We start from the raw sequence: 12,435 nt of genomic DNA on the forward strand, positions 1-12,435 counted from the left end.
TCAGTGCTTGGTCTATTATCATAATTATACAGAAAATGACAATACAATAATTATATCAAAAATACTTACTTGAAACTGCGCCAAAATAAATCAAAACGAACAAAAGTAGATCGGAATTCAATGTTAAATGCTTGACATTTAATCTGCCGCATAGGCGATTCATGGTCAAGATGTTTTGTATGTTTTCATGGGCATGGCTAGAGTTGCCACCCGTCCGGGAATTAGCATCTGTGTTCAGGTGGTATTGATCTGTACCCTCGATATTGCACTCGTATTGAGAAATCTGTCCAGGATTGGTCTGCAGTCAGTAGAATCATTTTTCAACGCAGCGTATGTTTGCAGGGTGAACTTCTTTCGCACCGTACGCAGCCAACCATGCTTTAATGGAGGTGCGGGGGAATAACAAACTGAACGCAAAAAGAACAGGGACACAGCCTTGAAAACACAGAAGTGCATCTACACGTAGGGCAGTTGTTGAAGGGGAAGAGGGATGAAAATGATTAACGAGGCATATCAGGGCAGAGCAAAGTGCTTATTGTTATCTTGACTTAATAATGAAACGTTAATAATGAAACGCTAATCACTCAGCTGTTTCAATGCTAAATTATATGCTAATTCCTTTGTCAAGGCGCTCTGTTTCTTCTCACACAGCTTAAAGGTCGCGATATGAGCGTGGCTTTTTCGCTCCAGCGCTGTCCTCCAGACAGTCTCGTCCCGTCACCTGATGAAGGTCGCTTGTGTTGTGGCCGAAACGTCGTGAGAATTTTATTGTGTTATTTTATTTTATCAATTTATTATTTTATTCTCATTCTACGTGACTTTACCGAAAGAACCAAAGAATATTAATCCTTGCAGTCACGAAAGCTTTAAATCGAAATGAAACGTAACTGAGCCATATGCCTTATGCAGAACGTTTTTTTTCAAACAGATGCATCACAAACGGAAAATAGAATCAATGTTTAGAAATGCACAAGGAAGCGTAGAGATGATGCACATCCTAAGAATTACACTGATACTGGAAGACGGACACGTCAATTGGACATCATATGCAAATTAAGGACGTAATTTTAGTTTAGAAAGGTGGGGTGAGGCAGGACACACAACTTGAAGTGATGAAGGCCGGTGGTCGAGACTAACGTGGGAATGGGAGCTAAGGAGGGAACACAACCGGCAGTGTCAACTGCGGAGATGGAGAGAATAAATCAACAGTATATGAATTTTGACATGTGAGAATTTTATTGTTTTATATCTTTATTATTTTATTGTTTCCCTTCTACGTGACTTTACCGAAAGAACCAAGAATATAGTATATGATTTAGATCATTTATTTATTTTGCTAACTTTACAATTAATCGTACATTTTAATTGTACTAGTTTAATGTCCTAAGGTTTAGTTTCTAAATCTCTAGGTTAAAACAAGTTATTTTTTCAAAAAGAATGACGTTAATTGGCGCATACATTGAAAGTGCATTTTTAAATTAACCGTGTCAGTCTTCAAATACTGTTCTGGTAATTCCCACCTTGTTGGTGTCCCTATTGTCTCCTGCACCCACTAACAACGGAGTTATTGTTGGGGTGGAGAGAAGCACAGCCAGCAGCCAGCCAGGAAACTCGAGACATAGAATATTTTAATAGCAGCGTGACTTACACTGCTACAGCAGCGATGTTGTCATGTAACTATTTGCATTCTCTGTGTCGCAAACATTAAATGGCAACAAATTTTTCTGTGGTAGGCTTGTCCCCACGATTTGAGGACCAATTCCTTAGCGAAGGATTAACTACTAATTGAAGGATAATACAAGTGAAATGTGAAGTGGTAAGATTGATCATAGACAATTGCAAGCCAATCCCAAATTCTGAGTGCGGAGTGACTCGACAGGGCCGACGGCGTGAGCCTGGTACCTTGGGAGTTGTCACGGACAGGGAGCAATGAGGCCACGTTACCGGTTGTCTTAGTTTTGGGGAATTCTGTGTCCAGAACTCTGATCCACAGTAACGATGAAACAAACACAATGTAGAAAAAAGAACAGTTGCAACTGTTGCAGGAAATTGAAAGGCATTTTATTACAAAAAAAAACATCATTTACCATTCACACAAACACTATAGTATTATAGTAGTTCGAAAATTAGACTGTGCAAAATAGTCATGTGTAATGATGAAAAATAATTGAAGATAACATTCATCATTATCTTATTGCAATATATGAACGTGTAATGGCAAATTAAAACGAAGCGATACGATTTCACAATCCTTTACAGCGATACACTTAATCCAATGAAGTTGAATGTGAACGCTGAAACACGTAAATATTACTGAACATAGCGTGGATAGAAGAAACTGATTTATCTAAATATCCATACAATTGAAACATCAATAAAGCAGGCTGCTGGAATGGATGCTCCAGGCGCCACTCTACGCGTGAGTGGTGCCAGTGGACTGAGAGGCCGTGCCAGGAGTCGCTGTCGCTGGCTGCTCAATGACCACCACCCTCTCGGCCGCTGCAGGGAGGGCGCGGCGCTGAGCCTTGAACTTCAGCTTCCCGTCTTCAGTCAAGCAGCAGCTCACGCTCTGCGGGTCCACGTCCCTGGGCAGCTGCGTCTCCCTGTGGAACTCCTGGCAGCTGTGGCTGTAGCTGCCGCTGCTGACTTCTCCGCTCTTCACCTCGCGCCGTCCGGCCACCACCAGCTTGTCTCCAGACACCTTCATGGCCAGGTCCTGTGGGGAGAAGTCCTGCACGTCCAGGGACGCGACAAACCCGCCTCCCTGCTCCTGTGGATCTTCAATCTGGAACCCACTGCTCACGGCCGGCTGCTGCAGCAGTGCGTCTCCGAGGCTGCCCGGAGCCCGCGTGTGGCTGCTGAGCTGATCGACTCCACGGAAGATTCTCTCCATCCTCTCAATCTCGCTCCTCATGTCTCGCTGCAGCTGCTGGAAGAGACTTTCACCGCGGGGGTTCCAGACCGGCCAGCCTGGCCAGACGTTCCTCTCCTTCACGTGCATCGCAGGGAAGTAAACACTCAGGGCCATGCTTGTTGATGTGCTAGTTTAGAGAAGGCGTCACACAGCTGAACCCCAGGTTTGAGTCACTGCTATTTGCTGTGGATGAGGGAAGCCCTGGGAGCAGCTGCGTCATTCTGGACGCTTCTGGCTCCCCTGGAATCTGCTCGTAGCTACTGCCAGGGCTATAAAAGCAGCTCCTGTAGCTGCACTGGCAGAACATCGGCAGAGGAAGGAGCAGCGCTCACAGCTGAAGCGAGCCTCACTGTGAAGCACATCAACAAGCATGGCCCTCAGTGTTTACTTCCCTGCGATGCACGTCATGGAGAGGAGCGTCTGGCCAGGCTGGCCGGTCTGGAACCCCCGCGGTGAAAGTCTCTTCCAGCAGCTGCAGCGAGACAAGAGGAGCGAGATCGAGAGGATGGAGAGAATCTTCCGTGGAGTCGATCAGCTCAGCAGCCACACGCGGGCTCCGGGTAGCCTCGGAGACGCACTGTTGCAGCAGCCGGCCGTGAGCAGTGGGTTCCAGATTGAAAATCCACAGGAGCAGGGAGGCGGGTTTGTCGCGTCCCTGGACGTGCAGGACTTCTCCCCACAGGACCTGGCCGTGAAGGTGTCTGGAGACAAGCTGGTGGTGGCCGGACGGCGCGAGGTGAAGAGCGGAGAAGTCAGCAGCGGCAGCTACAGTCACAGGTGCCAGGAGTTCCACAGGGAGACGCAGCTGCCCAGGGACGTGGACCCGCAGAGCGTGAGCTGCTGCTTGACTGAAGACGGGAAGCTGAAGTTCAAGGCTCAGCGCCGCGCCCTCCCTGCAGCGGCCGAGAGGGTGGTGGTCATTGAGCAGCCAGCGAAAGCGACTCCTGGCACGGCCTCTCAGTCCACTGGCACCACTCACGCGTAGAGTAGCGCCTGGAGCAGCAACCTGCTTTATTGATGTTTCAATTGTGTGGATATTTAGTTTGACCGACCCTCTGTGCTGCATATTATTGTTTCCAAACTTTACTAAATCTTGTTCAATTTGACGTGCTTCTCCATCTCTCTGTTTCCTCTCTCTTAAATTTAGCTATTCTATACCTGATGATGATTGCTTGCGTTGCAATCGAAACGTCGTATGCTATTCTGAAATTTTATTTTATTATTTCTTATTTCTACGTGACTTTACCGAAAAAACCAAAGAGCAGTTTCTTCTATCCACACTATGTTCAGTAATATTTACGTGTTTCAGCGTTCACATTCAACTTCTTTGGATTAAGTGTATCGCTGTAAAGAATTGACATTAAACTGGTACAATTAAAATGTACGATTAATTGTAAGGTTAGCAAAATAAATGATCTAATTCATATACTATATACTTGGTTCTTTCGGTAAAATCACGTAGAAGGGAAACAATAAAATAACAAAGATATAACACAATAAAATTCTCACAAATCAAAATTCATATAACGTTGATTTATTCCCTCCGTCTCCGCACTTGACACTGCCGGTTGTGTTCCTCCTTAGCTCCCATTCCCACGTTAGTCTCGACCACCTGCCGTCATCACTTCAAGTTGTGTGTCCTGCCTCACCCCACCTTTCTAAACTAAAATTACGTCCTTAATTTGCATATGATGTCCAATTGACGTGTCCGTCTTCCAGTATCAGTGTAATTCTTTGGATGTGCATCATCTCTACGCTTCCTTCTGCATTTCTAAACATTGGTTCTATTTTCCGTTTGTGATGCATCTGTTTGAAAAAAAAAAACGTTCTGCTTAAGGCATATGGCTCAGATATGTTTCATTATTAAGTTAAGATAACAATAAGCACTTTGCTCTGCCCTGATACGCCTCTCTTAATCATTTTCATTCCTCTTCCCATTCAACAACCGCCCTACGTGTCAATGCACTTCTGTGTTTTCAAGGCTGTGTCCCTGTTCTTTTTGCGTTCAGTTTGTCATTCCCCCGCACCTCCAATTAAAGCATGGTTGGCTGCGTACGGTGCGAAAGAAGTTCACCATGCAAACATACGCTGCGTTTGAAAAATTATTCTACTGACTGCAGACCAATCCTGGACATATTTCTCAATACGAGTGCAATATCGAGGGTACAGATCAATACCACCTGAACACAGATGCTAATTCCCGGATGGGTGGCAACTCTAGCCATGCCCATGCAAACATACACAACATCTTGACCATGAATCGCCTATGCGGCAGATTAAATGTCAAGCATTTAACATTGAATTCCGATCTACTTTTGTTCGTTTTGATTTATTTTGGCGCAGTTTCAAGTAAGTCTTTTTGATATAATTATTGTATTGTCATTTACTGTATAATTATGATAATAGACCAAGCACTGAGACATTGCCCAGGATTGGTCTACAATCGAAAAGGTGGCAACCCCATAGCACACCCTCGTGTTCCAGTGTTAACACATCGTATATTTGTATCTTGAACTTCTTTCGCACCGTACGTAGCCCACCGTGCTAATCAGAGGTATGAGGTAAGGACAAGAAACTAAACACAATAAGCAATTACTTAAGAAGAGTTTTCAATTGAGTATGGGATGGTTGCGAGTGCTGTCAATGTGGCGGTGTTGACAACAAGCATCCACTTGAAACGAACGCGCTTCCTAAAATCCGCGATTTTTCATTTCATGCCGATACGTGGAGATGAGCGGGTTCACCGCGGGTCTTAAACAGCCCTTCCACAGCCAATATGCGCTGGGGGAAATCTCATCAATATTCTCATTAATCATCTGCTTTGGCAGACGAAGAATGAAAAAGCTAATCCTGCAGGCATCGCGGATAATAAGATTAGAATTAAACTTCGCCCCACATCACGGCGGATACGCACGAATGTTGAACTTTTTGGGGCCGTTCATAAATGACGTCACGCACCTGGGGGGGGAGGGTTCAGACATTTGTGACGAGGGGGGGGGGGGTTTGAGAAATGTGACGTCACATCATAATGCGCAATTTTAAATGAATATAGACAACACGTTCTACTTAATTAAATAGACTTTTTAATAAATGTTTTCTCCTACAACATCAGAGTGCAGCGCCACGTTAAATACGCACTACAATGACAATAGTTTAAAGCGATTTGAAACATGTTTTATTTTTTTTAGGGGGTGGGCAAAACTTTGTGACGTCACATTTGATGGGGGGTCTGACTTTTTGTGACGCCGCGTGACGATGGGGGGGGGGGGGTGAAAAATCGTCAGAAATCTCGTGACGTCATTTATGGACGGCCCCATTGGCACCGTGCGTCGCCGCATCATTGCTCATCGGAGTGTCAGCTGTATGACAACGCGACGTGGCACGCAGTGCCAACGCACACCTGTCAACCCCTAACCATTGCCTCTCTTATTACAGACCAATTCAGACCTTATTGGTCACCCCGTGCCCCTTACAAATCTCAACGTTCATCCTACAAAGTCCCATCAAACAAAACATTGGTTTGCCCGTTTTGAAACGGCTGTAGTAAGCCGTATGAACCTGAAAACTCAATCTCCCTGTACACGAATACGGGGTAACCCGCACGGGTTGACACGGCATGCCAACGTGATACTGGATCGCGCCTTCGGCTCTAAGAGAGTCGTTTGTGACTTAACTGGAGATTAATTAATGATAAACCAGGCAGGGCTACCCTCGCTGTACGTGGGTTCGGTTTGTTGCTCTATTTCTCGCTGTGGAGGCGTCCATAAATGACGTCACGCGATTTTGGACGATTTTTGACCCCCCCTCCATCGTCACACGGCGTCACAAAAAGTCAGACCCCCCCCCTCAAATATGACGTCACAAAGCTGTGCGCCGCCCCTCCCCAAAAATACATGTTTCACATCGCTTTAAACTATCGTCATTGTAGTGCGTATTTAATGTGGCGCTGCACTCTGATGTTGTAGGAGAAAAGATTTGTTAAAAAGCCTATTTAATTATGTAGAACGTGTTGTCTATATTTAATTAAAGTTGCGCATTTTGAGGTGACGTCACATTTCTCAAACCCCCCCCCCCCCTCGTCACACATCGTCACAAATGTCTGACCTCCCCCCCCCCTCGGTGTGTGACGTCATTTATGGACGGCCCCAGTGCAATGTGGCTACCTCTGACCCAAAAGCTGCTCTCTGGAGCTGCTGTGCGCGTGTGTGGTGGGGGGAGCGGTGGCGCAGCGTTTAGCGTTTAGCACGCTGCGCTACGAACCCCGACTACACGAGTTCGATTCCCGCTCACCTCATACCTCCGATTAGCACGGTGCGCTACGTACGGTGCGAAAGAAGTTCAAGATACAAACATACGATGTGTTAACACTGGAACAGGAGGGTGTGCTATGGGGTTGCCACCTTTTCGATTGTAGACCAACCCTGGGCAATGTCTCAGTGCTTGGTCTATTATCATAATTATACAGTAAATGACAATACAATAATTATATCAAAAAGACTTACTTGAAGCTGCGCCAAAATAAATCAAAACGAACAAAAGTAGATCGGAATTCAATGTTAAATGCTTGACATTTAATCTGCCGCATAGGCGATTCATGGTCAAGATGTTGTGTATTTTTGCATGGGCATGGCTAGAGTTGCAACCCGTCCGGGAATTAGCATCTGTGTTCAGGTGGCATTGATCTGTACCCTCGATATTGCACTCGTATTGAGAAATCTGTCCAGGTTTGGTCTGCAGTCAGTAGAATAATTTTTAAACGCAGCGTATGTTTGCATGGTGAACTTCTTTCGCACCGTACGCAGCCAACCATGCTTTACTGGAGGTGCGGGTGAATAACAAACTGAACGCAAAAAGAACAGGGACACAGCTTTGAAAACACAGAAGTGCATCTACACGTAGGGCGGTTGTTGAAGGGAAGAGGAATGAAAATGATTAAGAGAGGCGTATCAGGGCAGAACAAAGTGCTTATTGTTATCTTAACTTAATAATGAAACGTAACTGAGCCATATACCTTAAGCACAACGTTTTTTTCAAACAGATTCATCACAAACGGAAAATAGAACCAATGTTTAGAAATGCACAAGGAAGCGTAGAGATGATGCACATCCTAAGAATTACACTGATACTGGAAGACGGACAAATCAATTGGACATCATATGCAAATTAAGGACGTAATTTTAGTTTAGAAAGGTGGGGTGAGGCAGGACACACAACTTGAAGTGATGACGGCCGGTGGTCGAGACTAACGTGGGAATGGGAGCTAAGGAGGGAACACAACCGGCAGTGTCAAGTGCGGAGATGGAGTGAATAAATCAACAGTATATGAATTTTGATTTGTGAGAATTTTATTGTTTTATATATTTATTAATGTATTGTTTCCCTTCTTGGTGACTTTACCGAAAGAACCAAGAATATAGTATATGAATTAGATCATTTATTTATTTTGCTAACTTTACAATCAATCGTACATTTTAATTGCGCTAGTTTAATGTCTTCAGCTTTAGTTTCTAATTCTCTAGGATAAAACAAGTTATTTTGTCAAAAATAATGACGTTAATTGTCGCATACATTGAAAGTGAAATTTTAAATTAACCGTGTGAGTCTTCAAATACTGTTCTGGTTATTCCCACCTTGTTGGTGTCCCTATTGTCTCCTGCACCCACTAACAACGGAGTTATTGTTGGGGTGGAGAGAAGCACAGCCAGCAGCCAGCCAGGAAACTCGAGACATAGAATATTTTAATAGCAGCGTGACTTACACTGCTACAGCAGCGATGTTATCATGTAACTAGTTACATTCTCTGTGCCGCAAACATTAAATGGAAACTAATTTTTCTGTGGTACGATTGTCCCCACGATTTGAGGGCCAATTCCTTAGCGACGGATTTACTACCAATTGAAGGATGATACAAGTGAAATGTGAAGTGGTAAGATTGATCTTAGATCATTGCAAGCCAATCCCAGATTCTGAGTTCAGAGTGACTCGGCAGGGCCGACGGCGTGAGGCGGGCACCTTGGGAGTTGTCACGGACAGGGAGCAATGAGGCCGCGTTACCGGTTGTCTTAGTTTTGGGGAATTCTGTGTCCAGAACTCTGATCCACAGTAACGATGAAACAAACACAATGTAGAAAAAAAGAACAGTTGCAACTGTTACAGGAAATTGAAAGGCATTTTAATACAAAAAACAAACATCATTACCATTCACACAAACAGTATATATTATAGTAGTTCGAAAATTAGACTGTGGAAAATAAACACCTAATCCAATGAAGTTGAATGTGAACGCTGAAACACGTAAATATTACTGAACATTGCGTGGATAGAAGAAACTGATTTAACTAAATATCAATACAATTAAAACATCAATAAAGCAGGTTGCTGGAATGGATCCTCCAGGCGCCACTCTACGCGTGAGTGGTGCCAGTGGACTGAGAGGCCGTGCCAGGAGTCGCTGTCGCTGGCTGCTCAATGACCACCACCCTCTCGGCCGCTGCAGGGAGGGCGCGGCGCTGAGCCTTGAACTTCAGCTTCCCGTCTTCAGTCAAGCAGCAGCTCACGCTCTGCGGGTCCACGTTCCTGGGCAGCTGCGTCTCCCTGTGGAACTCCTGGCAGCTGTGGCTGTAGCTGACGCTGCTGACTTCTCCGCTCTTCACCTCGCGCCGTCCAGCCACCACCAGCTTGTCTCCAGACACCTTCACGGCCAGGTCCTGTGGGGAGAAGTCCTGCACGTCCAGGGACGCGACAAACCCGCCTCCTTGCTCCTGTGGATCTTCAATCTGGAACCCACTGCTCACGGCCGGCTCCTGCAGCAGTGCGTCTCCGAGGCTGCCCGGAGCCCGCGTGTGGCTGCTGAGCTGATCGACTCCACGGAAGATTCTCTCCATCCTCTCGATCTCGCTCCTCATGTCTTGCTGCAGCTGCTGGAAGAGACTTTCACCGCGGGGGTTCCAGACCGGCCAGCCTGGCCAGACGCTCCTCTCCATCACGTGCATCGCAGGGAAGTAAACACTCAGGGCCATGCTTGTTGATGTGCTTCACAGTAAGGCTCGCTTCAGCTGTGAGCGCTGCTCCCTCCTCCGCCGATGTTCTGCCAGTGCAGCTACAGGAGCTGTGTGGGGGCTACCGTCCCCCGCCATCACTGAATTGTCGGGGCCGCTGCTCACCGACTCCCCCATTCCACTCACACCGCTACCCCCCGGCTGCTCCTTCAGGTCCAGACTAACGACCCCTAACGTCTCGCCCCCCTGTACCTCTGCCTGGGATGTAGACCGCGTTTACATAGTTTAATTATCGGCTCGTACGCTCCGCGCTTGCGATGCGTTACACTGTGCAAAGGCGGGGTGGGGCTGTAAGCGCGCTCACCAGTAAATCTCCGTCCCGCCCGTAAACAAACAGGCGCGGCGCGTGTTTCCCTCCCACCCGCGCTCCACGTGTGCCGACAATAACAAACACGCCCCTACCCTCTGCCCCTAAACAAACCAATCGCACACGAAGGGGTTGGAGCCGGGGGACGGGCGGGCAGGGTTTCTGCCGTGCGCGCCGCTGATTGGGGACGCTCGCTTGGCTCTGAGTTAAAGGTCCGGCTCAAACAGTCGCGCGAATACGCGCGCGCTCGGCGCTCTAACTCGCTATCTCGCGACCAGACCCGTGTGCGGGTGCGTGACCGCGGCACCGCCACCCAGGTACGCGATCGCTAAGCACTATGGTGGGCAATCGTGCGGGCACGTAAACACCACCCGCTTCGTCTCGAGGTGCACAGCCGCGCATACACGTAGACACCCAGCGCACACTGCCCTCCACTTCACGCTCCCAAAAGACCACGCAACACAGTTGTTTTTCCCCCCACTAGCGAATTTTATTTACCTGTGATGGTATGGTCAGTGGACGCTAACCTATCCCTCGGAGGTCTACGAGTCGATTTCCCCTACCGCTCGCCCCGCTCTCTATCCTGGATGTAAAACGGCTGAACTTACGCCTCTCTCACTCGTACTTACTTCTCCCCGATGTACTGACCGCTGTGAGGGAATGAGGCGACGAGCCTGCCGATGCTGGAGTACGTCTCACGGACGTCTCGGATGGCTGACTCTCCTGCTCCCGGGACCGCGATGATCTTGAACCAGAAGAACCCCCCTGCTACCCCGACCCCCCCCCTTTTTATCCTACCTACAACAAAGGAATTTTTGCTCTTTCCGACCCTTGGCCTCCCGTCCAATCAGGGGCTCGGATTCTCCCGCCCTTTCGATGTCCGGATCCCAGCTCAGATGACGTCGCCGCAGTGATCTCACCGACGTCCGCTCTCTGTTCTCCCGCTACCAGTCCACTGACCCGTGCATGTATGAGGCTCCACTCGCGGTGGTTCGATGGCCCTTGCCGCGACCATGCAACTTTAATATCAGGTCGCGGCGCCGCAGTGCATGTCAGCTACAGGGGGGAGGATCGCCCAATTTCCCGGCCGCAGGAAACCATGAGGTTCGATCCCACTAGGGACTTCTGGACAAAAACCTATCAGCCGGGTGACCTCCCCTCCTGGCTCTACGTGGGGCGTGTGTACGTTCGTGTGTGGGGGGGGGGGGGTGGTGAGGGTGCGCAGCGTCGGCGTCGACATCCCCCGGTGGCGGCTTTGCAGCGGTGGCCACGACCTCGGCAGAGTGGCCCTGCTGCAGCGGCCTCACGACTGTGCAGGGGCCAAAACGCGGACGTCTGAGAAGGCACCGGCCCCGGGAGAGTGGCGGGAAATCCGCGGCATAGGTGATGGCGCCGCGGTAGCGGGCGCGGTTCCGCTGGAGCGGCTCCGCTGCGGCGGCACCACAGCTGCTTTTATAGCCCTGGCAGTAGCTACGAGCAGATGCCAGGGGCAGCCAGAAGCGTCCAGAATGACGCAGCTGCTCCCAGCGGCTTCCTCCATCCGCACAGAATCTAGAGCGTCACTCGTGTCTCAGATGTGAATAATTAGTATTGTATTACAATTCTATAAACAATACAGTGTTGTAGTGTATCACGTGGTGATGTTCTATTGCACAGCCACGTGCGGAATGCTATAATGACGAAAGAGCCGTGGAAAGCTCTGACATCACGGTGACGTCATGGCCCGGTGACGTCACGGCAGAGGCCAGAGTGGAGTCGGCTCCTGCAGAGGCAACCACCTCGCCCCACGCTGCTCCTCCACTTCGAGGTCTTCAGAGAACTTCGCCACTACCACCATGGCGATCTTCACGGCTGTCCTCACTGTGGTTCTGCTGCTCACGCAGCCGATGGTGGAACTCCTCGGAGGATCTCGGCGTGGGGGTTCGGACATCCACGGCTCCAACACCACCACCACCACGATCAACTACTCGGGACTCATGAAGAACGTCTCTGCACCAGCAGGGGTCGCCACCTGGGGACCGATGTTCACTAGCGGCCACGCAGATGGACAAGAGAGGGACGGCCCAGCCTGGCCCCACGGGATGTCCTGGCTCATGCACAGCGCGCCGACTCCTCTCCTGCACGCTGCGGGTCAGCTGTGCAGTAGCCACAGTGAG

At 48.7% G+C, this 12,435-nt stretch overlaps 1 protein-coding gene across 1 annotated transcript in view; it reads right to left on the bottom strand.

Annotated features, from left to right (window-relative positions):
• LOC116937229 (uncharacterized) overlaps positions 1-12,116 on the bottom strand; it is a 41,451-nt gene extending 29,335 nt beyond the window's left edge. Inside the window, exon 1 of the mRNA XM_076067741.1 lies at positions 12,068-12,116. Within this exon, the coding sequence (XP_075923856.1) occupies positions 12,068-12,116 (49 nt within the window). The remainder of the gene's footprint in view (positions 1-12,067) is intronic.
• Between the last annotated feature and the right edge of the window lie 319 nt (positions 12,117-12,435).

This window comes from Petromyzon marinus, chromosome 17 (genome assembly GCF_048934315.1).
Source record: "Petromyzon marinus isolate PM22_M1 ecotype Great Lakes invasive population chromosome 17, UKy_Petmar_22M1.pri1.0, whole genome shotgun sequence".
NCBI lineage: Eukaryota > Metazoa > Chordata > Hyperoartia > Petromyzontiformes > Petromyzontidae > Petromyzon > Petromyzon marinus.